This window comes from Schistocerca gregaria, chromosome 5 (assembly GCF_023897955.1).
Source record: "Schistocerca gregaria isolate iqSchGreg1 chromosome 5, iqSchGreg1.2, whole genome shotgun sequence".
NCBI lineage: Eukaryota > Metazoa > Arthropoda > Insecta > Orthoptera > Acrididae > Schistocerca > Schistocerca gregaria.
In genome coordinates, this window is record NC_064924.1 from 129,517,954 (window position 1) to 129,545,736 (window position 27,783).

At 43.1% G+C, this 27,783-nt stretch overlaps 1 protein-coding gene and 1 pseudogene across 2 annotated transcripts in view; both read right to left on the reverse strand.

Moving 5' to 3' along the window:
* The window catches only part of LOC126271939 (uncharacterized), an 891,928-nt gene that overhangs the window by 19,943 nt on the left and 844,202 nt on the right, over positions 1-27,783 (reverse strand). The window contains exons 14-19 of one of the 2 annotated variants that reach the window (XM_049974360.1): positions 20,306-20,615; positions 11,711-11,897; positions 10,429-10,677; positions 7,098-7,435; positions 5,988-6,343; positions 884-1,596 (exon numbers count right to left, since the gene is read on the reverse strand). In XM_049974360.1, the coding sequence (XP_049830317.1) occupies positions 884-1,596; positions 5,988-6,343; positions 7,098-7,435; positions 10,429-10,677; positions 11,711-11,897; positions 20,306-20,615 (2,153 nt within the window). Of the gene's footprint in view, positions 1-883; positions 1,597-5,948; positions 6,344-7,097; positions 7,436-10,428; positions 10,678-11,710; positions 11,898-20,305; positions 20,616-27,783 lie in introns of both variants that reach the window. The other variant, XM_049974359.1, reaches the window with a different exon arrangement.
* On the reverse strand, positions 12,854-12,971 carry LOC126274429 (5S ribosomal RNA; annotated as a pseudogene).

Here is a 27,783-nt window from a genome sequence, read left to right on the forward strand (position 1 = left end):
TGAGCCACTGAGAGGCACACAGAAAAAAGAAAGAAAACATGACTAATTTCCAGCAGCATGCTCCCCCCCCCCTTCACCACACACACAGGCACCTATGCATGTGCACACACATACATTGTGTGTGTGTGTGTGTGTGTGTGTGTGTGTGTGTGTGTGTGTGTGTGTGTGTGTGTGTGTGTGTACTTCGTTAAAGGATTTCTGCCGAAAGCTAGCAAAGTTTTTATTCTCTTTTGTGTGTGTGCCTCTCAACAATTCAACTGTTCTGCTGTTCAGTGAGTGGTCTCCTTAACTCCTATATTATTTGCATTCTTCCAGAATTTTCCCCACTATATTTACAAGTGAAAAAATTGTGTGTTTTTGGGAAGAGCTATAAATTTATGTGAAGCAATTCACAAATAGGATTCCTTGGTTTAAGCATTTATAATACCTTGCCATCACCAATAACAGTTTTCTAATGTTCTTGATTTTGTCCTAACACAAAGGTTGGTTTGAACACCGCCATTATTTACTAGACATGGTCTTATTTGTAATTTATGTGCCTTCTTCTGATCTTTGAACTGACTCACTTAACCAGTTTTAGGGAAGCAAATAATTTCAAATGGAATGGTGAAACTTTTCATTTTTCACACACACAAATCATTGTCACGGGTGAAAGCAGTGATAAAAGGAAGAATAAATCTTGGTACCAGTTGAGAATTGAAGTCGATTTTGATTTGAAGTCTGTCATGCACTCAAATTTCATCTCCCCCCCTCCTTCCCCAGAGGCATATTTATGAGCCAGTACGACAAAGATATGAATACTTGGATACAAATACCAGTACATTCATTCAACAAAACACACAAACTGCATAAGCATTTCTTCTCATATTATAAATTAACTTACATGACGGGGTCATTTCCATTCAACTCCAGTATGTTGTCTTCAATGGCATTCTGACGCCGAAGGACTGCACTATTTTCATCACTTTTCCTTTGCCTTGGAAATACTTTGCTCTCCTCAGATTTCTGGTATGTTGGCCTTCCACCAGTTGAGCTGTCTTCAAACTTGCTTCGAGCAGTTGCAAATTGGTGTTTACTAGTTTCATCACCTTCAAACTTATTATTATTGATTGACAATCTATTATTTTTCTCCTTAGTATCAAATCTGTCAGTAGGAGCTTCCAGATTGCTTCTTACTTCATCATTTTTTCCCTCTTTTTGACCTGCAAAAGAGCTGTTATCATCCCCAACAGAACCAGTATGTCGCTCTCTGGAGGTGCTCCAGTGTGGAGCTTGTTTGTCACCAGTTGATTTACTTGGTCCGACTGAAGTGACGATCTCCATGCTTCTCCGAATGACGGTAGTAGAACTATTGTCTGTTCTGTGATGCACCATTGCAATCCTATCATCAATTTTTCCTTGCAATGTGCTGTTCATCTGGTCAAAATTGGAATATGGTGCTCTGAATAACCTTTCTTCAGTCTTATAATGGCTAACTGGTGTACTATTAATGTTTCTTCTGTTAGCTTCAACAACTTCCTGTTTTACAACATGTCGATGCTCAATGGTAGAATCATCATCTGGTCTGTCGTACAAATTGGCATTATTATTTTCACCCTGGAAACAAGAATATCAGAATGAAGCACAATAATTAAATTTTACAATTATCTTTAAAATGTCATATCTCGAGAGTAAATTTCACTTGAGAAAACCATAAAATTATAGAGACACAGCATATGTGGCCCAGTACTTTATTCTAGAAAGCAAAATTCCTGCACTATTGATAGATTTAAAGTGAAAATACTATTCCTAGTTTTCAGAACTACTAGTGCCTCGCTCAGGGAGGAAACAGAGGTACTTTGTGAATAGCTTGAAAGCAGGAGTTGGTCAAGCAGACCCCAATATGAGAGGACAACCCATCTGTGAGGACAAGAGAAAATAAAGATCAAATATCAAAGGAATTAATAGTCCCAAAAGCTAGGAATAGCTTTTCATTTCGAAATGTGTTTATAGGCAGTGCTGGAATTTTGTCTCCTACAGCTAAGAATTGCTCAGCCACTCTGCCTCTTTGTAATTTTATATTACACAACATATTAGTCATTTATGAGTGGAATGTATTACAGTAATAGAAATTTTACGGCAGAAACAATTTATGAAAATGAGAATAGGCCACTTCTCATCTACGAAGTGCATTCAAGTTCTAAGGCCTCCGATTTTTTTTGTAATTAACTACGCACCCAAAATCAATGAAACTGGCGTTACTTCTCGACGTAATCACCCTGCAGCCGTACACATTTTTCACAATGCTGTCACCATGATACCATGGAAGCGGCGAAGGCTTCTTTAGGAGTCAGTTTTGAGCACTGGAAAATAGCTGAGGCAATAGCAGTACGGCTGGTGACTGTGTGGCCACGGAGAGTCTCTTTCATTGTTGGAAAAAGCCAAAAGTCACTAGGAGTGAGGTCGGGTGAGTAGGGAGCATGAGGATTCACTTCAAAGTTGTTATCACGAAGAAACTGTTGTGTAACGTTAGCTCGATGTGTGGGTGCGTTGTCTTGGTGAAACAGCACACACACAGCCCTTCCCGGACGTTTTTGTTGCAGTGCAGGAAGGAATTTGTTCTTCAAAACATTTTCGCAGGATGCACCTGTTACCGTAGTGCCCTTTGGAACGCAATGGGTAAGGATTACGCCCTCACTGTCCCAGAACATGGACACCATCATTTTTTCAGCACTGGCGGTTGCCCGAAATTTTTTCGGTGGCGGTGAATCTGTGTGCTTCCATTGTTTCTGGATTGAAAAATGGCATCCATGTCTCATCCATTGTCACAACTGATGAAAAGAAAGTCCCATTCATTCTGTCGTTGCGCGTCAACATTGCTTGGTAACATGCCACACAGGCAGCCATGTGGTCGTCCGTCAGCATTCGTAGCACCCACCTGGATGACACTTTTTGCATTTTCAGGTCGTCATGCAGGATTGTGTGCACAGAACCCACAGAAATCCCAACTCTGGAGGCGATCTGTTCAACAGTCATTCAGCAATCCCCCAAAACAATTCTCTCCACTTTATCGATCATGTCTTCAGACTGGCTTGTGCAAGCCCGAGGTGGTTTCGGTTTGTTGTCACACGATGTTCTGACTTCATTAAACTGTCGCACCCACGAACGCACTTTCGACACATCCATAACTCCATCACCACATCTCCTTCAACTGTCGATGAATTTCAATTGGTTTCACACCACACAAATTCAGAAAACGAATGATTGTACGCTGTTCAAGTAAGGAAAACGTCGCCATTTTAAGTATTTGAAACAGTTCTCATTCTCGCCGCTGGTGGTAAAATTCCATCTGCCGTACGGTGCTGCCACCTCTGTACGGTGCTGCCACCTCTGGGACATATTGACAATGAACGCAGCCTCATTTTAAAACAATGCACATGTTTCTATCTTTTTCCAGTCCGGAGAAAAAAAATCGGAGGCCTTAGAACTTGATTTGTGTTGTGCATAAATACATGTAACAGTGCACAGCATTTCACCAACTTTTGAGCTACCACTCTTATTCCATTTTAAGAACACACACACACACACACACACACACACACACACACACACACACACACACACACACACACAGACAAGCATGGCCACCAGCAGACAGGAAAGCTCAAAAGCTAATGATACTCTCGGTTGCGTTACACGTCACTATGCACCATGCAATCAGTAGTTGCTAACCCTTGTTGTTGGACAGAATCTAGTTTGATTAGGTTTCCAACTAAAATTATGTCAGCAACAGTTAAGTGATATATTTTGTTTGCACAAATGTGGATCTGTTAACTTTGTTGATTGCCTATACGTAAACTAACTATTTAGATCTGAAAATAATATTTTGGTGTTCATGCACAGTTATATATCAAATATTAGATAGACACAATAAAAAACATACAAACACACACACAAATTTCAAGCTTTTGCAACCCACAGTTGCTTTATCAGGAAAGAGGGAAGGAGAGGGAAAGACAAAAGGTTGTGGGTTTTCAGGGAGAGGGTAAGGAGTCATTCCAATCCTGGGAGCGGAAAGGTGAAAAAGGGACAGGTATACACACACACACACACACACACACACACACACACACACACACACACACACACACATATTCCTCCGCACATATACAGACACAAGCAGACATATGTAAAGGCAAAGAGTTTGGGCAGAGATGTCAGTCGAGGCTGAAGTACAGAGGCAAAGATTTTATTGAGTGACAAGTGATGTACGAGGAGCGGCAACTTGAAATTAGCGGAGGTTGAGGCCTGGTGGGTAACGGGAAGTGAGGATATATTGAAGGGCAAGTTCCCAACCCTGGAGTTCTGATAGGTTGGTGTCTGTGGGAAGTATCCAGGTAACCCGGGCGGTGCAACATTGTGTCAAGATGTGCTAGCCGTGCACCAAAGCATGTTTAGCCACAGGGTGATCCTCATTACCAACAAACACTGTCTGCCTGTGTCCATTCATGGGAATGGACAGTTTGTTGCTGGTCATTCCCACATAGAAGGCTTGACAGTGTAGGTAGGTCGGTTGGTAAATCACGTGGGTGCTTTCACACGTGGCTCTCCCTTTGATCGTGTACACCTTCCGGGTTACAGGACTGGAGTAGGTGGTGGTGGGAGGGTGCATGGGACAGGTTTTACACTGGGGGCAGTTACAAGGGTAGGAGCCAGAGGGTAGGGAAGGTGGTTTGGGGATTTCATAGGGATGAACCAAGAGGTTACGAAGGTTAGGTGGACGGCAGAAAGACACTCTTGGTGGGGTGGGGAGGATTTCATGAAGGATGGATCTCATTTCAGGGCAGTGTCTGTACATGTGCAGATGGATGTGTGTGTGTGTGTGTGTGTGTGTGTGTGTGTGTGTGTGTGTGTGAGAGACTCCTTACCCTCTCCCCTAAAACCCACATCCTTTCGTCTTTCCCTCTCCTTCCCTCTTTCCTGATGAAGCAACCGTGGGTTGCAAAAGCTTGAAATTTGTGTGTGTGTTTTTTTATTGTGTCTATCTAACAGCACTATCTAGTATGGTAAGTCACAGCATTTTTCAAATATATTTTTTCCCATGTGGAATGTTTCTTTCTATTATATATATCAAATATGTTATACAAGTATTTTTCCAAACAGACAAAACTACTCTACATTTTATTTCTGTGGTATGCAACAGAAATGTGCCAAAATTAATTTAAAACTTAAAATCCAAATTGTGTAACAGCAAGGGAAAATATCCACACAGAAAATGAATCATTTGTGCATTCATGCTTAAAAACTACATGGTTTGAGAACAGTTTGGAGGACATCTAATCCAAAACACATCATCTTCCCTTAACTGCCTGTTGACATTCATGAACAGGCTGTGGCCTGTGGCTTGAAATGTTTTATGTCACAGGATGGTAGTCCTGAGAGAAGCAGGAGGCTAGCAGGTTGTGCAGCAGTTTCAGGTAGTGTGATGAGTGCAGTATCAGTTGATAGAGGGGAAAGGTTTCCTTCTGGGAAATGGTACGCAGATATTTGAGATTACAGTGTATAAAAATGCAGTGTACGGAATATAGGTGCTCTTGCTGGAATGATGTATTCCTGTGAAAGAACACTGTTGAGGATCAGGGAATGACAGAACTGCAATAACTTTTCTGAACCAGTAGTTGAAACTTGGTATGATATATTTTTACAGTCAAACAGGAGAGAAAATTTCACGAACAGTGTGTGAAACTGTGTTCTGGCTAGGAAGAGGATATTATTTTTTGGGGGGAAGATATAAGGAGGGCGTTTGGCTAATACCATTTCATTACCTGAGAGAATTAATACTGATAAGAGATGAGTATCTACATAAATAAAGAAGAAAGAGAGACGATGAAATAGCAAAAATAGTTCTCCGAAAACAGCTTTACTGAGACACTCAAAGTGAGGTATAACAAATTCTCTGGCATAATTACCTTATTTACTAGATTTTCTGCCCCAGCCTTCTCGCTTACATTTTCCGTGTTCTGACTATGCTGATGCATTTTCTCCTCTTGCGTGTGTATGGCACTATTATCTTCAATAGGTGTAACAATAGCACTGTTTACTTCTGTGGCAATGTCTTCAGGCATCTTTCGCTGTATCAGGGGTGAGCCTGCCTTGAGGTCTCTTCCACTGCTGTGCCTAGCTGACGACAAGACATTTTTTCGATTTATGGCTTCCACACTCTTCGGCTTCAGCACACGCCCAGTGTGGCTCAACTGGTCAGTGCCAGAAGCGAGTGTTCTACGTAGTGGCGATGACGGTGGGGAGTACTGGCTCGAGCGACTCGAACTGACTGCCGAGTCATCAGAATCATCTCCTCCACCACCTGTTACAAACAGACCATAAAAAACTCTTTATAGAACTGAAAAACGGACCATAAAACTTCTCTCAGAAACTGCATGTAGTACTGCTTACAGTGCCAAGAAAACCTATGATATACTAATTAAGTTCTCCAACTTGAAAAAGTAAATGTATTTTTTCATTTATGGTACTCTAGTCTGTTACAGAAATTTTTTCGTAGGATTCACAGCCACGAACAGTGATCTTGTGCTAACTATTTACTGAAATATATCACAAACATGTCATTCCTATTATAACATTCACATAACAACTCCTCTGGTGTTTTTTTCTGTTGACAGGATCGTTAGTTAAGGTATGTCTACATTCACACTTCTGCGTTGTTATTCACACTAATATCTTAGCATCTGATCTACTGTTCTGTGGTATTTAAATGCTCCTCCACCAATGTTAAACAGTGTAACCCCAAAGCAAACATTATTATTATATATGCAAACATTTACTTTCGGTCCTGGAAAAACAAATGTCAGCCCCAAACATCAGAACCAAAAACAAATTTTACTTCATATTAATGTGAATAAATTCAACTGTCGTCTGCATTGCAATAATAAAAATGCCACGAGGAATGCAGTTCTACAAAATGAGGAAAATGCTACCAATTTCCAGCCGAGTGCTTGGCTATCCTCATATTAATAAATTGTCATGTGCACTTAATCTGATAAAAACACATTATACCTCTAACAACACAAACCCTCTACCCATAAAACCATATTAAAGCCTACCTCTGCTGTGAGGGGTAAGCACATCTGTCTCTGGTGCAGCAGAAGGGCTCCGGACTGCGCCGACTTTAAAGTCGAAGCTGATGTCCGAGCGTGTGGGGGATGAAGCGATGCTTTCTAATGACTTGGGTTCCGCAGGTGGCTGAAGTGGTGGCGGCCTGGAGGACGGTAGCGGCGGTGGCCGGGTGTTAGGAGTCGCCTCAAACAGTGGCCGCAGCTCCTCGCGACTCGAGGACAGAGACGAGCTGAGTGAAGAGCTTACAGAGAGGCTCTTTCGCTTGAAGGCAGGTGAATACTTCGGAACAGATGCTGATGAAGACCAGGATGGACGAGAATTCTCTCTGTGGATGAAAACACTGGATGTGATATTACAGTGACAAACTTCCACCCTGTCATCAACCTTAAAATTAACTTATTTATTTATGTGTGTGTGTGTGTGTGTGTGTGTGTGTGTGTGTGTGTGTGTGTTTTATGTCCTAAATTAAGTAGATTTCTGCTGTATTTAAATTAACAGAGATAGAGAAAAACATGTTGTGGCTTCTTGTCAGTTACTTCATAAGATTTCCTCAATTTTCAGATTTGTGCCACTAGGGAAATGGACACTGCTTATTCCATCCTCAAAGGAATCACTTTCAGTACTAACTTTTTGGAAAAACTATACACCTTGGACAAATTATAGCACATTCATCACTCTGGAAATTCTGAAAGAGTCTCAGAACATTATTTGACTGGCCAAAAGGCAAGTGTTCTCATATATTGCCAGAGTGTGCCACACTAGAAAATCTACAACTTACCTGTTACATTCAATGTGAGCATGGCACTCTGTTAATAAATTAGTGTGCCCAAAGATTTAGCTCCTGCTTGTTCTCACTTTCCTCTACTGTTCTTTCTCTTTTGTCTTCATAATTCTTCCCTCATCCTGTTGTTTGAGTGACCTGACCTTGGGGAGCACACCACAGAACTGCACAAATGCCTTAACAAATCTGTATTTGCAATTCTAGTGTTAGCAGACATAGGCGACATAAAAATGAAAAAGCTTGCATACTTTGACTACTTTCATTCTATAATGTCATATGGTATATATTTTGGGGTAACTCTTCAAGTCAAACAAAAGTTTTCAGAGTCCAAAAGCGTGTAATATGTATTATTTGAAGAGTAAATTCAAGGACATCCTGGAGAAACCTCTTCAAAGAACTGGGTATACTAACTACTGCCTCTCAGTATATTTACTCCTTAATGAAATTTGTCCTAAATAATATATCTCTTTTTTCAACAAACAGCTCAGTTCATACATCCAATACCAGGAACAAAAATGATCTGCACAAGGACTTAAAAGCACTTACTTTAGTTCAAAAAGGGGTCCACTACTCAGGAATGCTCATCTTCAATCATTTGGCAGAAAACATAAAAAATTTAATTACAAATAAAGATCAGTTTAAAAGGAGCCTGAAAGACTTACTAGTGGCCAACTCCTCCTACTCCATTGATGAATTTCTTAATAGAAACAAATGATGTATTGTATATATAGTTATACTATTAGTATTATTATTTCAGCTTTTTTTTTTTAAAAAAAAAAAAAAAGAAAGAAAGAAAGAAGACACGTTCCACATCCAAGAGGATCTCCTCAGCACAGATCTATGGAACGAAAAACTAATCTAATCTAACCTTCCATTTTAACCTTCCCTAATCAAAGTTTCTCTCCTTCCTGAAGCAGAACTCTTTAGCTCTGAAAGCTAGGATAGTGCACATACTGTTATATGTATCTATCACCACTGAAATTTTGCCTCCTGAAGGTAATCCTGGGCAATCCAGTAATTAAATTTAAGAAACAACATAGGATAAGTGGCAACATTTGATGAACTGGAGAGACTTCTCTTCAGAAAGAGTTGCTCTCTTCTATCACCGAGGACATACACGACTGCCGACATTACAGATGTTTTTGTCATTGTTTTGAACACAATTTTCACTTTAGGCAGTGCTCTGTGCACGCAAATAATGCCATGCTGCACAGTGTTCAGATGACACTGAATACTGTAGATTCCCTATGGATTTGCTGGATCTCAGATCAAAGGAAAGCAAGAACATGTCACACCTCACAAGACTACACCTAGTAAAGCATCAAAATGTTCTGAACCATCCATCATGTTGGCAACTGTTCTATATCTTATTACTGAAACAAGTTAACTCCCCAACAATGAAAATTTGAGAAACAACTACACTGCTGAAAAACTACAACAGCACATAAACATGCATCACCAGAAAGTAGCATTCTAAACATACACCCACACTCTGCAACCCACCATATGGTGCATGGTGGAGGATACCTTTTGCCATTGCTAGTCATCCCTTTCCTGTTCCACTCACAAATTACGCAAGAAAAATATAACTGTCTTTATGGTTTTGTATGTACCCCGATTTCTATCACATCATTTTCATGGTCCCTATGTGACATGTATATTGGGGGAAGTAGGATCATTCTGCAGTCTGTTGCCAATGACAGCCCTCTAAACTTTCAAAGCAGTGTCTCACAAAAATAATATATTCTTCCCTCCAAGGAATCCTCTATTGACTTCACAGAACATTTCCATAATGCTTGTGTGATGATTGATCCTAATGTTAACAAATCTAATAGCACACATCTGAATTGTTTCGAAGATTTCCTTTAATCCGACCTGGCGGAGATCCCAAGCAGTCAAGTCGTACTCAAGGATGGGTCGTACCAGTGTTCTATGTGTGGTCTACTTTAAGGATAAACTACAGTCTCCTAGAATTATTCCAGTAAATGGAAGTCAACCATTTGTCTTACCTAAAACCAACCGTATGTGAGCGATCCATTTCATGTCACTTTGCAACATTATGCCAGGTACTTAATTAACTTCACTGTGTGAAGCAGTACACCACTAATACTGTATTCAAAAACTTCAGGATTGATTTCTCTACTTATCTGAATTAACTTACATTTTGCTGCATTTAGATTAAGCTGCCACACATCAAACCAAATGGAAATTCTATCCAAGCCATCCTGTATCCTCTTTCAGTTACTTCAAGAAGACATTTTCAGATACACTACAGTGTCATCAGCAAACAGTCAGATTGCTGCCCACCCTGTCCGTAAGATGATTTATGTAAATAGAGTACAAAAGCGATCCTCTCCCGGCAATACCTTTGTCTCCGAGAACCTGTAGATATGTACATGAAAAACATAACAGTTTTTGTGGAGATGTGTATGTAAGTTCCTCTGGTAGTTTCACTGCAGTGCTCTAGCTTCTCTCCAAAATGTACACAAGAGTCAACGCTGTCAGAAAATGCCAGAGACACTGCACTTTTCACTCACCGTGTGGCCGCAGTTGACGAGTTCCAGCTTGTTACTGGAGATGCAGCTGTAGCAATTAATGGTTTTGAAGCACTGAAATGGTTCTGTGATAAAGGTGCCACATTTTCTGACTGCCAGCTGGCTGGCCTGTTCAGAGGTGCCGTGGACAGACCTGACCGGGTCCAATTTGGTGCTGTTGTTCTCTTGGTTGGAGTTGAGGAAGAAGGAGTCCATGAGCTCCTTGTAGAGACAGGTGGTGGAGGTACAGACCTGCAGGGAAGAAGGAGAATAGAACAGTATTTACAATCTGCCACAGAAAAATTTAAGTATAAGAAACAATGTCGCTTTTTTTGCATGTTTTCACTCCGTGTTGTATTCTGGCACTATCTTCTGGAAATGAACCTACAGGAAAAAAAAGTATGTGTTCAGTAGAAACAAGTAGTAAGAATATTATGTTCAGCTTGTAACTGCATGTCCTGCAGTGCCTCTCAAACGCTCTTCAAATTCTGACACTTACTTCTTAGAACATTTACTCCCTAATGGTATTTTTTCTTTTACTGATGATAAAAAACAGTTTCAGCTCTTCAAATTCTGACACTTACTTCTTAGAACATTTACTCCCTAATGGTATTTTTTTACTGATGATAAAAAACAGCTTCAGCTGAACTTTGATTTGACAATCATAATGAAAGACACAAAAATAATTTTAATGTAGGCTCTTCCTGCTTGTTTAGAGTTGAGAATGGCGTAATGTACCATGATACAAAAATTGTCAGCAGTTTCCCATCTAACATAATATAAAAAAACTGGAAATTCCATCCAGATCAAAATAAAATTTTAAAAAATACCTCACTAACAAATTCTCCTACAATTTATTGGACTACCTCTAATTAAGAAGTGAAATCTCATGTAAGATACAGGAAAGAAGCAGCATTTATTATAAAGATATTCGACAAGAGTGACAGATAGTAGACAGACCTTCATTATTATGGATGAAGGTAATTACTTTCTAAGAAAAATATAAATGTAAATATCAAGCTACCAGTAGGAGATAAACAACAGTTATTTAATACAAATAAAAAATCAGCAACTGGTTTCAATGACCAGCTCTCCTGCTAATTTCTTTTCTGGAGGGTGAGGGGGTGTGTGTGTGTGCGTGGGTCAGCTTCATGACTCCCGTAACACCCCTCCATTTTTATCAACCCGCTGCGCCTCCACCCACAGAAACTAAAGGCAGCATGCTCTTGTTTGTTTTAAACTCGTGCTCTCCAACTTTTAACTCCAGCTCTTCTGTGAGACTCACTTGATCTCCGGCAGGTCTGGCAGCAGCACCGGCAGCTCAGGCACGCGCTCTGGGATGACGAGCCCCCGCAGCTTGGACAGGCCGCGCTGCCGCCGCTCCATCATCTGGCCGACGCGGGGATCCCCTGCGATGCTGTTGCGGTGCGCGCGCACGTCCAGCAGGCTCTGCGACCGAGAGTGCAGCAGGCCTGCCAACACACCGCACCAGCGCCACCTCTTACCAAACTATCTATATCCATCCGCTGTTGTTAAATACGTTAAAATAGTAGGTTTCATTGCACTGGCTCAAACAGGCTTCTGATTACACGTGGATAAATGTAAGATAATACCTACAACAAAGGAAAAAAGCGATAGTATCTGATTACAAAATGATGAACGTCTTGAGCACATCACAATGCATCAGTACTAAGTAATAATATTAACAACTGATATGAAATGGAACGTCAATGTGAAATCAGTATGAAGTATTAGAGAAGGTGAACTGAGGCATTAGATTTTTTGTAAGTGTTGTGAAAAAATGCTGTGCATCTGTAAATCCCATACAAAACGCTAGTGCGACCAATTCTAGAGTATTGTTCCAATGTTTGAAGTGCTTATCGAGCAGACAAGATGACAGGCATCGAATGAATTGCCAGGCACACTGCCAGGATGGTAACAAATCGGTATAGCCCACACCGTATTGTAACATAAATTATCACGGAGCTTAACTAGGAATCCTTTGGAAAACCTGTATGTATATTGAGAACCTGTATAGAGATGTCCTGGGTTCAATTCCCGGCGGGGTCAGGGATTTTCTCTGTCTCGTGATGACTGAGTGTTGTGTGATGTCCTTAGGTTAGTTAGGTTTAACTAGTTCTAAGTTCTAGGGGACTGATGACCGTAGATGTTAAGTCTCATAGTGCTCAGAGCCATTTGTATAGAGATGGTTCGATCATTTCTCATGCACAGCGCCTTCAGGCCACAAGTAGCCCAACGGGACCATCCGACCGCCGTGTCATCCTCAGTTGAGGATGCAGATAGGAGGGGCATGTGGTCAGCACACCGCTCTCCCGGTCGTTATGATGGTTTTCTTTGACCCAAACCGCTACTATTCAGTCGAGTAGCTCCTAAATTGGCATCACGAGGATGAGTGCACCCCTAAAAATGGCAACAGTGCATGGCGGCCCGGATGGTCACCCATCCAAGTGCCAACCACGCCCGACTGCGCTTAACTTTGGTGACCTGACGGGAACCAGTGTATCCACTGCGGCAAGGCCGTTGCCCGATCATTTCTCATCGTTTATGGTAATTCTGTTATGAGTAAAAACTCGGTATTCCAGATTTGGGGATATCGGCTGTGGATAGAACAGTTATCATTTACAGGTACCCATGGACGTCTGGAGATATTTATCGGGGCACGGGGCAAGACCAAAATTTTCGATTGTTATATACCTCACAGCACTAGTTGCTCTGTAGCGGCCAAACCTACAGTAACTTAGAACAGATTTTCCCCTTTACACTGTAACATCTGAATAGGTGCACCGCACAATAGTGCATCAATGCCCGAAGTGCTCCAAGGGAATCCGGACATCACGCATTCGTTCAGCATTTGTTTATGTATGAGCGTAAGAAAGGCAAGGTTTCTAAGAGTTTCAATTTATGGCGTGACGAATATTCCTCTCCGTCGTGAGAAAGGGTAAAACACTGAAGTCGATTGTGTAGCGCAGCTTTCGTTCCTTTGTGAATTTTTCTCTTTGATTTTTGAGTTTGCTGCTGTACGACGCAACAAAGAGAGGCGTGAAAAAGCCGCTCCTTTCTCGCGTGCCGACGTGCTGTTCTCAAGCTGACTACGAGGCTTAGATCGGCTGTCCTGGTAATCAAATTCCCCGTACCGTACATCGCTATATCATACTGCGGGATACAGTGTAGGCGAAGAAGATTCCCGGCGAGCCGCCTGAGGGGACTGTTGAATCGATAGCAACTGACGTCGACCGGTATTACAGCTGCTGACTTACAAGCCGGCCGCAGTGGCCGAGCGGTTCTGGGTGCTTCAGTATGGAACCGCGCGATTGCTACGGTCGCAGTTTCGAATCCTGCCTGATGACTTCAGATGTTAAGTCCCAAAGCGCTCAGAATCATTTGAACCATTTGAACTACTTCACACTTTCTAGGGGCAGTTTCCATCATTTCTGCTGAAAATTCGCAGTCCAGTGCAGCATAGTGAGTGCGACTAATCGAATTTTCGTTGAGTCATTCATATAACCGTGATTATATACCTATTTTGGTATTTGGTTGTCAATGTAGAAGAGTCAAATGTCTTTAGCAAATCCAGGAATACGGAATTTGCCTGTTCTCTACCACTTGTTCCCTCTCCCTTCTTTCGTCAACATACAATTCAAACTGTGACACCACACACCCATTAGTCACCTACACTCAAGAGATACACTTAGGAAACAATTCTCAGCACCTTGGATCTCCCAGCTGACAATACCACACCATTATTCTTTTCATTTCCACTTGGTGCATTGGGTGACAAATCTCTTTGAAAGTGGATGAAGGCAGGACGATGCCCGTAACAAAGAGGAAGAAACGTGTAGTACCCGTAGAACTAAAACCAGTCCAAGTTACAAATATTTTATTTTTCATTCGATGCCTAGTTTCGGGCCGAGAGCCATTTTCAAATCAACTTCGTTATGATGATTTGAAAACGGGTCTCGGCCCGAAATTAGTCATCAAATGAAAAAAAAAATTATAATTTGGACTGGTTTTCTGTTCTGTTGATTAAAGGAAGTTGCTGACCCAAGTTACTCCAGCATGCTAAAAGTTCGCAATAGTATTCAATTACAACATAAGTGATGAACTGGGGGACGTTCCAACGTTTAAAAAATCAAGTCTTCCGATTACCTGTTTGCGCCGTCAAACGTCAGATTTCCAACAGCGAGACTGTTGATTGTTCTTCGTATTATGTTCCGGAGCAGAAGCGCTCAGGTACGTGGATAGAAGTTTAAGGGCATGTTGTTATACGCGAGCGACTCAACGTTCAGGAGTGGTGCACGCATGAGTGTGCGCGTAAACGGTAAGTCGCACGAATATGTGGCGTGTGGGGTTCGGTCAGTTCTAAAATCTAGCGTGACGTGTGGAGCTCCGTCAGTTCTAAAATCACGCCTGGTGTGTGGGCAGTGCGTTACTTGCAACCATACTGTGCGCGAAACGCACCCGACACTTTGTTTTATCGTTACTACAGCAACAGATATTAAAGTTACCAACATTAACATAAATCCAACGAAAAGGAGTACAGGTACCGTCATAACCATTGTCCTTAGATCAAAGAGCAGAGAAATGCCTGTTGTTGTTGTGGTCTTCAGTCCTGAGACTGGTTTGATGCAGCTCTCCATGCTACTCTATCTTGTGCAAGCTTCTTCATCTCCCAGTACCTACTGCAACCTACATCCTTCTGAATCTGCTTAGTGCAGTCATCTCTTGGTCTCCCTCTACGATTTTTACCCTCCACGCTGCCCTCTAATACTAAATTGGTGATCCCTTGATGCCTCAGAACATATCCTACCAACAGATCCCTTCTTCTGGTCAAGTTGTGCCACAAACTTCTCTTCTCTCCAACCCTATTCAATACTTCCTCACTAGTTACGTGATCTACCCATCTAATCTTCAGCATTCTTCTGTAGCACCACATTTCGAAAGCTTCTATTCTCTTCTTGTCCAAACTATTTATCGTCCACGTTTCACTTCCATACATGGCTACGCTCCATACAAATACTTTCAGAAATGACTTCCTCACACTTAAATCTATACTCGATGTTAACAATTTTCTCTTCTTCAGAAACGCTTTCCTTGCCATTGCCAGTCTGCATTTTATATCCTCTCTACTTCGACCATCATCAGTTATTTTGCTCCCCAAATAGCAAAACTCCTTTACTACTTTAATTGTCTCATTTCCTAATCTAATTCCCTCAGCATCACCCGACTTTATTCGACTACATTCCATTATCCTCGTTTTCCTTTTGTTGATGTTCATCTTATATCCTCCTTTCAAGACACTATCCATTCCGTTCAACTGCTCTTCCAAGTCCTTTGCTGTCTCTGACAGAATTACGATGTCATCGGCAAACCTCAACAAATGCCTATTGAAACTATTCAAGAATGGAGAGTGAAACGTTTCACACATCATTAGTTACCGGCGCCCATTTAGACGGTGTGTTCCTTGCCTTTCGTGAGGAAGTTAATGCAGCTTCGCACTGCCGCCTAACGAACAAAATACGGACGCACAGAATATCAGACCAACTATGTGGCTCGATTGAGGAGTTTCTAGCAACTAGAACACGGCATGCCATTCTGAACGGAGATGTCTTCAATTGTATATGTAACTTCGGGTGTACTCCAAGGGAGCGTTAAAGGCCCATTACTTTTCACAGTGCATATAAACGACACAGCAAATAATGTCGGCTGTTCCATGAGGCACTTCGCGGATGACACTCTTGTGCACAGAGAAGTCACAACGCGTCAAAATTGTAGCGGAATGCAGGTGGATCGACGCTTTATGGAGGGAATGGTACCTGACTCTCAACATAAACAAAAGTAACGTTTGCTTATATATAAAGACACGTTACAGTATGATTACACGATTGCACAACAATCTCTGGAGCCAGCTACTTCCCAAAAATACCTGGAAGTATGTATACGGACGATTTGAAGTGGAAGGACCACCTAAAACTAATAGCAGGAATTCACCGGAAGAATCCTCAGAAAACGTAGTCCGTCAGCAAAGGAAGCAGCGTATTAAACCCTTTAATACTACTCGTCAGTATGGGATTCGTACCATACGGAATCGATATAGCAAACATAGAAGATTCAAAGAAGAGCAGGGCGTTTCGTTACATGTTCATTTAGTAAGCACGAAAACGCCACGAAAGTGATCAACCAACTCCCGTGGCAAATGCTTCACGGGATGCGTTCTTCATGCTACATCACGGGGTGGTTTACTGTTCAGTTTCCGAAAGCGTACCTTCCTACAAGGGTCAACAATGGTATTGCTTCCTCGTACGTAAATTTCGAGAAAACACCATGAACACAAAATTAGAGAGATCCATGTTCAGGGATCCTTACCAGCAAGCATTCTTCCCGCGAACCGTTCGCCACCGGTGCAGGAAAGGGGGTAAATGACAGCAGTACACACCAGACGTAGACTATTAGACAGCATCAAAAACTACCGCCATAACTTGTATCCTCGTTGTAGCGCTGTGATCATTCTCACGGCAAGCGACGGCTTTTTCCCCACCCACAGTAAAACCCATGATAGAAAAACTCGCAGTTGACAGGTGGTGATCGTGCAGAATAAAAGCAAACCGTTGTACCACCAAGTTGGTACACAAATATCCTGCCATTACGCGGTCACAAACTTTCTTGCGTTCCTTTCTAAATGGGCACCCTGCACGTTTCGAGCCGCCGTTCACCTCGATGACTGTCTTTGTGGACACGACCATCGACCTAGTGTGCTAAATATGTCGTTCACCCGAAGAGCCGACACGTTTCCATCGATCAACGGTCGAATCCCGATGGTGCCGTCCCCAATGCAATCGTCATTGACGATGTCGTTGGGTCAATATAAGAGTACGCGGGGTTGATGTGTTGCGGAGCTCCATGTTCAACAACGTACGATGAAAGGTGTCCTCCAAAACACTTGTGATTGCAGCAGCATTGCTGTCTTTCGGCAGAGATGCGACAGATCACCATCTATCCTGCTTTACGGAGCAGACAAGCCTCCATACCCCACGTTCTGTGAAGAGTTGTGGACGTCCGTGCATTTAGCGCCTACTGGTAGTTTCACTGTTCTTCTACCTCTTTCCATAGATACTCACGACAGTAGCAAGTGGACATTCCACCAGCTTCGCCGTTTCCGAGTTACTCGTTCACAGATCCTGCGTAATAATAGCCTGGCCTGTGTCAGTCTCTTATCTCAGAGGATTTCCCCATTTTCAGCTCACAACTTCGCTACGGTGATCTCTGTCCGTGTCTGCTCCACTTACGAGGATCGTCTGAAAAGTTCGTGCAAAAATAAAAACTACTTACATGTTTGGGGTAAACCTTTTTTATTTTTCGACATAGTCTCCTTTTAGACTTCGTCCAATGTTGTTCTAATTTGTTGATCCCTTGCGAATAATAGGAATTGTCCAAGTCTGCAAAATAGCTGTTAGTTGCTGCAATGACCTCCTCGTTTGAATAAAATCTTTGTCCCACCAGCCATATTTCTTCAAATTGGGGAACAAATTGTAGTCCGAGGGAGCCAAGTCTGGAGAACTGGGGGAATGTGAAACGAGTTGGAATCCTATTTCCATTAATTTTGCGCCCACAATTGCTGAGATGTGTGCTGGTGCATTTTCGTGATGGAAAAGGACTTTTTTTGTCTTCCAATAGCCGGCGTTTTTCTTGCAGCTCGGTTTTCAAATGGTCCAATAACTATGAATAATATGTACTTGCAATAGTTTTACCCTTTTCCATATAGTCGATGAGGACTACCCCTTGCGAATCCCAAAAGACAGTCGCTATAACCTTTCTGGCCAAATGACTGGTCTTCGCCTTTTTTGGTGCAGGTTCTCCCTTGGTAACCCACTGTTTAGATTGTTGTTTGGTCTCAGGAGTATAGTAATGTATCCACGTTTCATCCACAGTGACGAAACGGCGCTTGAAGTCCTGCGGATTCTTTCTGAACAGCTGCACACAATCCTTGCAACACTTCACACGATTCCATTTTTGGTCAAGTGTGAGCAATCGCGGAACCCATCTTACCGATAGCTTTCCATATCCAAATGTTTATGCAAACAGTAGAGATGCCCACAACACTAGCAATCACACGCACCTTAAATCTTCTGTCATTCATCACCATATCATGGATTTTATCAAGGATTTCTGGAGTCGTAACCTCCACAAGGCGTCCAGAACGTTCAGCATCAATTGTGCCCATATGGATGGCCACTCCGAAACTTTTGAAACCACTTGTAAACTGTTCTAATCGAAGGAGCAGAGTCACTATAATGTTTATCAAGCTTCTCTTTAGTCTCCTGAGGGGTTTTGCCTTCCATAAAGTAATGTTTAATCACCACACGAAATTCTTTTTCGTCCATTTTTTGACAATCACTCGACTTCCTCGATTCAGACGAATGCCAAACACAATGAAATAGACTAATATGGCTGAAACTTGGTGTGCGTTCATTCCAAAGAAGCTACTAACTAAAACATGACCTCGACACGCGCCGGTGGTGCCATCTCTCGGACTTCGCACGGAGTTTTCAAACGCCACTCGTACATGCTTTTGCTACCGCGTCACGTGCCCGCAACGCCACCACGCGTTTTCTTAGCATTCTATATCAACTTTCGTGCGAGAATATTAGAACGTCTGTACAGAATAAACAACACAGCGTTCGCATTGTGTTATTACGAATTAATACTGGACATTTTAAGAACAAAATGTCAGTCTGAAAATTACTGAATGAGGAAAATTTTATAACATTAACTGAATTTCCTGTCGGTGGTTAGCGTAACATGATAACAATATTAAATGGGAAACATTTTCTAAGGATCCGCAAAATTATATTTATTTGGTCACAAAACTGCTCTCAACTTCCTAGGGCATAGTCAGAAGACAACCGAATGTCACAAACATAGATAAAATGACGCGCGACTCACACAGATGTTATTTTTACAGGAGATACGAAGATGTTGACATGCAGAGTGTTTACAAAAGAAAGTATTACATTTTTGTGTCATGCAGAAGCAGTTACATGAATTTTTTGTGGACATTACACGATTCATAAAGGATGTACAAAATTAGGTGGAATGATAAGAAACATATCGTAAACAGCGACAAAAAGCAGGGTAGGAGATGTGTTAAGACGTTAAGGAAGAGATTCCACAGTAGTTAAGGGGTCTGTAGAGGGTAGAAACTGTAAGCCAAGACAGGTAGAGGAATATAGCCAACAAACAATAATTCAGGGCTTAGGATGCAAGTGATATTCTGCGATGATGTTGGCACAGGAGAGGAAATCATGGTGAGCAGTATCAGACCAGTCAAAAGACTGATGACAAAAAACATTGCAGTTAAGGACACATGAAAAATAAAGTTAAATTTACAACTGTAACCCAAACAGAAACTTTATTTAACAGATGGGGAAAAGGAAAGTGACTGCTCTTCTTAAAAGAACGTAAAACTTCACAATCTACATAACAAGGGTGGTTTTCCATTGAAAGATGATCGTCAAAGGTTGAGTCTGCTTTCTTAATCTCCAGCTTCTCTCACGTTGAGGTCCATTTTTAGTTCAATGTAAATATTTTTGAGTGACATAAAAATTAATACTTTCTTTTGGAAATACTCTACACGTAATCATTTTTGCATCTTTCGTATCTTCGTGTAAATAATATCTCTGCAAGTCAGACGTCATTTTATCTGTGTTTGTGTTCAGCTGGCAACGGATAATGGCCTAAGAAGCTGAAAGCCAGTATGAAAGCAAATAATTTTGCGGAAAGAGTTTCGCATTAATATTTTAAGCTCCTGGAAACCAGAGCGCAAGGCCGTTTTGTTGGACCACTCTTTGTCATTGTTACTTGCCTGTGCCGCTGAAGGACGTCCTCCGCGGAAGCGAGGCCGTGGCCTGCTGCGCGTCGGCAGAGCGCTCCCTCGCGGGCGCGGTGGCGGCGGCGGGAGCTGCGACGGCTGCGGGGGTGGCGGACAGGTCGAGGAAGCTCTGCGAGCGGTTCAGCGGCGACGCGCGCACATCCAGCTGGCTGCCGCCCACGCGCGAGTACAGGCCGGCCGGCGGGCTGGCGAGGGGGGCGGCGGGCGCCGACAGGTCCGCCGCGGAGCTGAAGCGCCGCCGCAGCGGCGACGCCGCAGCTGGCTGCTGCGCATGCGCGGGAGCCTGCCAACATGGCCGCCGCAAATCAGATAACGGCGACTCTCTCGTCACTGTCGTCAATTTAACACAAAGCGAACACGCGAGTAAGCGTTAAACAATCCGTAGCTGCAGATATTTAATTAGTTCCTGGTTTACTTTATACACCGCATGCTGGTGGAAACCTTAAGACTTCGAGAGCAATGTAATAATTTCAATTCCAAAGATGGCAGGGGCTGACAGGTGTATTACCGAGCTATCAGTTAAAAACGTAATGACTGCAAAATACTGACAGAAATCATTTACAGAAGAGTGGAAAGAAACAAAATTAGAAGCCAATACTGACCCTAGGATTTATCCTAGTAGATGGGCTGAAGAAAGGCAAACCTAAGTTCATAGCATTTGCAAATTAAGAGAAAGCTTTTATCACTGCTGGCTAAAAACCTGTTTTGAAAATCTGAATATAGTGGGGTTAAAATACAGGGAACAAAATTTTAGCGACAAGTTTTACAGAAACGAGACTGTATGTGTATGAGTAGGGTCATGAAAGGGAAGCAACGGATGAGGAGGCAGTGGCACAATGGCGGCAGCTCCCTTTCTTAAAAATGAGGATTTAATTTAATTCATTGTCGTTTGAAACTGGCCTCCAATCCCAAGCGCTACTGTTGCGCCTGAGTGGACGTTCGTTTCGTAATTTAGCTCGGGTTAACCATCGTAATAAGGGGTCAAAACAAAAATTCCCCGGAAAAATTACGTTACCCGTACAAGAATCATAACTAGGACCAAAGATTTAGCATCTGACTGCATTTAAAAAAAATTGTGTCACCACGGGTGTATCTCCTAAAACAACTGAACACAGAATGCAGCAACAAATGGTAATTGTTTGTCTCAGCTTCACGCAGCGATTTAAAAACTGAACGCTAAGCAAAAACAACCAAAAATAAATACGCACGTTTTTATACAAACTCGCTACATAAATTTAACCATTGTTCACTGAATTAAAAACGCAATATATTCTTCAAAAACTATTAGAGGTACTGCGTCTCGTGAAATAACTGACTAACAATTTTTAAAAACATTAACAGTAACTGCAATAGTCCTAACGAAATTATACATGGTGTCCCAGGAGGAATGACCAGAGGATGGCCGGACGATACGCGGCCGAAATATCAGTGGAAGACATGCCAGAAATTTAATGGACAGATAATAATATGTACCGAACTAGTGTCAAACTCTAAAACATTTGCCCTTATTTACACTGATACGTCAAAGAAACTGGTATAGGCATGCATATTCAAGTACTGAGGTACGTAAACAGGTAGAATACGGCGCTACTTAGAGATATGACAGAAACACTCATTTGAAGCAGCAAAACACTTCATATGTCCATATGCCCTGTTCCGAATGGTTCCCGGTATAGAACACGCTTAATGTAACTTTTGTACGTTTTTCTTGAATAAATCAAAAACTATTTCTCTAGAGAAAACGCACCGTCGTACAAAATTAAACTACACTGAATTTCTTTCAGCAAAAGTTCAAATCATTTTTTCTCTAGTTTGCACCAAGGGAACGAAACATTGTTGAAAATCTTGCGCGACGCACATTCGCTGTTTATTAAGTAGTTTTTGTAGGCATGTCCCGACTTAACATATCACAAATATCAAACTATTCGTCTCCATTTCCTCTACACTACTGTGGTACACTATAAACAATGACAAAGTATCGAATATTACAGAAAATGAAGAACAATATAGGGCCCTATACTAAAAGTGTTCTACAGCGGAAACCATTCGGAATAGGGCATCTGTCGATACGAAGTTTTTTGCTTCAAAAGACTGTCATATCCCTGAATAAACCATTCCCCTGGGGGAGCCAATATATCGGTCAGTCCACAATGCATACAATGCTTGACTTTTACAGTCATATTTTTCTTGAAAACCTACTTTTATAGCTTTTGAAGATGTAGAGAAAGTTACTGACAATGTTGACTGAAATGCACCCTTTGCAGTTCTGAAGGTAACAGGCTACAGGGAGCGAACGATAAATAATACAGAAATCAAAACTGGAGACATATAAGTCGAAAGACACAAAGAGAGGTAGTAGATAGGAACGGTTGGAGTATATCCACCTTGTTATTAAATTTGTACATTGAGCAAACACTAAAGTAAAACAAGGAGAAACAATTTTAAAACAAGGTTGATTGAGCGTATTACAATTAAATAGGGTGATGCTAAGGTAATTAGTTTAGGAATTGAGACACTAAAGCTTGTTAATGAGTTTTGGCATTACAGTAACTGGCAACGACAAAAGCAAAGAAAAATACAATGCACACTATAAATAGGACGAAAAGCTTTTTTATCAGAGATAAAACGTGTTGGCATCTAAAGTACATTTATATTTTAGGGAGCTTTTTTGGTAAGTATTTGTTTATGGTGTAGTTCAAATGGTTCAAATGGCTCTGAGCACTATGGGACTTAACATCTGAGGTCATCAGTCTCCTAGAACTTAGAACTACTTAAACCTGACTAACTTGAGGACATCACACACATCCATGCCCGAGGCAGGGTTCGCACCTGCGACCGTCGCGGTCGCGCGGTTCCGGACTGAAGGGCCTAGAACTGCTTGGCCACCGCGGCCGGCTTATGGTGTAGTCTTGAATGGAAGTGAAGAGTGAATGATAACGAGTACGGCCAAGACGAGATGGACGACTTTAAAACGTTGTGACATAGAAGAATGCTGAAGATTAGACGGGTAGGTTGATTGACTAATGAACAACCACTGAATCAGATCAGTTGGAAATAGCACGACTGTTTATCATTTTGCTGTTCATCCAATCGTCGCCTTGAGTTGCCCTAAATAGAAAAACGCATCTACTGCTCCTATGACATCATTGTTAATTAATTTTTTGGATGTGATAATTTTCATTATTTTAGTCTTCTTGCAATGAATTTTCAGGCATATTTGCATACTTCTGTATTGAGTTGAGTTTTATTTGACTAGGGGCATCAGTACCATGTCAAAGAGATTGAGTTACGTTTCATTAACACGTACTCTTTATTCCTTTTCCTTTCTCTTGGTACATATAAGTGTGGCTCCACTGTCATCGCTGGAGCTAGTAGTATAAATTTATAGCCGAAAATTCATATTTAATGTAGTTGATCTCCAAAAGTTATTCTGCAACTATGCTCTCTCTGTCTCATATATCTGACAATTACAAGAACGGAGAAAAACACCATTCTGCAAGTAGACGAGAATGGAAACGTCCACATAAATGATTTCTTTCGGTGCGTCAGGGCAGACGCTGACAACCAACGGCCAAATTAGAAAACGCCTCACTTGACGATAGAGAAAAGCATTCCGCTATCGTTCAATCCCGCATATCGAGACGACCTCGTCAAGTCAGATAAGCCTTACAGCGGTGACATGAGAATGCTGTTAGGTCACTCGTGCTACCTAGCTCGTATCTACACATTTAAAGTTAGTTTGCACACTGTCGAGATGACATGAAAAAGCAAGCAGGCCCCCAACCATACTACAACGATCAGTTTTGTCCATTGAGCAGCGAACTTCGGGCAGCCGAAGATTATCGAGCTAAGGACTGATCGCCGCGCGGGATTAGCCGAGCGGTGTAAGGCGCTGCAGTCATGGACTGTGCGGCTGATCCCGGCGTAGATTCGAGTCCTCCCTCGGACATGTGTGTGTGTGTGTGTGTGTGTGTGTGTGTGTGTGTGTGTGTGTGTGTGTGTGTGTCCTTAGGATAATTTAGGTCAAGTAGTTGGTAGGCTTAGGGACTGATGACCTTAGCAGTTAAGCCCCATAAGATTTCACAAACATGTGAACATTTTTAAGTCTGATCCTTCGTCTAAAAGTGTACGTTTGGAGATTCGGACACTGACTCGATACAGGGGAACTGAATAGCGTATGGTACGTGAATATTGCCTTAGAATAAATGAAATGAAATTTGAAGATGTTCCGCGCTTGGCGCAAAGTCTGACAGTTGGTACTAAAAGCAAACAGACGGACGAAAAAACTCCGTAGAATTTGATTACAGGATAGTCGACCAGCCAACGGGATCAGTCGGAACCGTTAAGTATCTGGTGGGAAAGCCAATAAGCCACTTGCTTACTGAACGCGAGGCGAAATTACAGAAATTAGGCCGTTTATAGAGGTACAAACAGTCTTGCTGTCGGCCAATGGAACAGAAACAGGAGAAGTGAGAGCAGGGTGGAGAGCTGTTTTGATGCACGGAGTACCCTTCGCTACACACCGTAGCTGGCTTACAGAGAGCAGATATTTATACAGAAACTCGCGTCGATAAGCGGAAAAGACTTTTGATAATTCAGAGGGAGAACTCGCGCCTCTCCGTTGTACGGAGAAACGCGAGGTGAGAAGTTCTGCCAGGTTAAATCGTTACAGAACAACCGGGCCCAAAAACGATGGTGCGACAGTTTGTCAAAGCGCGACTGCAGTCGCCGTCTCTCGCCAATTTAGACCGCCAGTAAGGCGGAGAAATATTACCACCAGTGAAGCGGAGAAGCATTAAATCGTGCAGCATGAGACAGTAGTGGATAGCGCGAGAAGAAATGGAGTTATAACGGAGCCGTTAGCTGACGCCGGAGAGGTTGCTCACAGAACACAGAGACAGAGATCCTACTTACCTGCCAGCGAACCTCCATGGATGTGCGCGCGGCCTACACCACGTCCAGGCCATCAGCCGCACAGGCGATTAGATTAGATAAGATTATGAGGCTTCACGTCAGCCCATGCTAAGCAGATGCAGCGCTCGCCCACTTCTGCTAATTCATTACCGAACTGTGCAACTTTTTTCGATGTTATATGGTGTTTACCTTTTCCTACCTGGACATAAAGGACACGGCACTCTAAATATACTAAACATTAAACGGAGAAAATTTAAGCCGAAGTCTTCATTTTGTTCGATATTGTTCCTCGCGTTTCGTCTGAGCGGACGTCACATGGCATTCATTCAAGTCGATCGTTGGTTCCTTTACTCATTATTTTATTACAGAAGGCAACCAGCCCTCTGACCGAACACGCTGAGCTACCGTGCCTGCGCCCCTAGAGCACGGTTGCAACTAATATGTTATGAGCCTTCAATTGATTAGCTATTCTATCGCTTGAGCCTTGTCTCGCAGTTACGCAGGGTCAGCCATCGTTAGTCGGATTTGGCATGTTAATGGTTAAGGGGTGCCACCACCCCGTACCCCGCCGCAACGGAATTTGTGTACCCCCAACTGTCTGCGTCGAGTGTAATCCATGGAAGATTGGAAATGTGTTCAGATGTCTGCGAGCTGTGTAACTGAAGCGGAACATGGGGACCAGCCCAGTATTCACCTAGCGGGATGTGGAAAACCGCCTAAAAACCACATCCAGGCTGGCCGGCACATCGGCCCTCGTCGTTAATCCGCCAGGCGGATTCGATCCGGTGCCGGCGCACCTACCCGAGACCAGAAGGCAGCGCGTTAGCGCTCTCGGCTACCCTGGCAGGTTTTCAATTGACTAGATATATAAGGTCGCAATAAGTTGCCCCCACCCCACGTAACGATAGAAGGAAATAGGCGTCATTCGGAACACTTCGTGTTGACTGTGATCTGTCTCTGACTGCTGCCAACCTCTGCTAACAGCTGTCACTATAGCTTCGTGGTGAAGTGTTGTTGGTCTTACTACAAGTGTGAATGACTTTAATTAACAATAGTATTCGTACTTATATTCAAGTGCACTACTCAAGTCTGACACAATCACAAAAGTTTGATAAACTACACTCCTGGAAATGGAAAAAAGAACACATTGACACCGGTGTGTCAGACCCACCATACTTGCTCCGGACACTGCGACAGGGCTGTACAAGCAATGATCACACGCACGGCACAGCGGACATACCAGGAACCGCGGTGTAGGCCGTCGAATGGCGCTAGCTGCGCAGCATTTGTGCACCGCCGCCGTCAGTGTCAGCCAGTTTGCCGTGGCATACGGAGCTCCATCGCAGTCTTTAACACTGGTAGAAATCCGCGACAGCGTGGACGTGAACCGTATGTGCAGTTGACGGACTTTGAGCGAGGGCGTATAGTGGGCATGCGGGAGGCCGGGTGGACGTACCGCCGAATTGCTCAACACGTGGGACGTGAGGTCTCCACAGTACATCGACGTTGTCGCCAGTGGTCGGCGGAAGGTGCACGTGCCCGTCGACCTGGGACCGGACCGCAGCGACGCACGGATGTACGCCAAGACCGTAGGATCCTACGCAGTGCCGTAGGGAACCGCACTGCCACTTCCCAGCAAATTAGGGACACTGTTGCTCCTGGGGTATCGGCGAGGACCATTCGCAGCCGTCTCCATGAAGCTGGGCTACGGTCCCGCACACCGTTAGCCCGTCTTCCGCTCACGCCCCAACATCGTGCAGCCCGCCTCCAGTGGTGTCGTGACAGGCGTGAATGGAGGGACGAATGGAGACGTGTCGTCTTCAGCGATGAGAGTCGCTTCTGCCTTGGTGCCAATGATGGTCGTATGCGTGTTTGGCGCCGTGCAGGTGAGCGCCACAACCAGGACTGCATACGACCGAGGCACACAGGGCCAACACCCGGCATCATGGTGTGGGGAGCGATCTCCTACACTGGCCGTACACCTCTGGTGATCGTCGAGGGGACACTGAATAGTGCACGGTACATCCAAACCGTCATCGAACCCATCGTTCTACCATTCCTAGACCGGCAAGGGAACTTGCTGTTCCAACAGGACAATGCACGTCCGCATGTATCCCGTGCCACCCAACGTGCTCTAGAAGGTGTAAGTCAACTACCCTGGCCAGCAAGATCTCCGGATCTGTCCCCCATTGAGCATGTTTGGGACTGGATGAAGCGTCGTCTCACGCGGTCTGCACGTCCAGCACGAACGCTGGTCCAACTGAGGCGCCAGGTGGAAATGGCATGGCAAGCCGTTCCACAGGACTACATCCAGCATCTCTACGATCGTCTCCATGGGAGAATAGCAGCGTGCATTGCTGCGAAAGGTGGATATACACTGTACTAGTGCCGACATTGTGCATGCTCTGTTGCCTGTGTCTATGTGCCTGTGGTTCTGTCAGTGTGATCACGTGATGTATCTGACCCCAGGAATGTGTCAATAAAGTTTCCCCTTCCTGGGACAATGAATTCACGGTGTTCTTATTTCAATTTCCAGG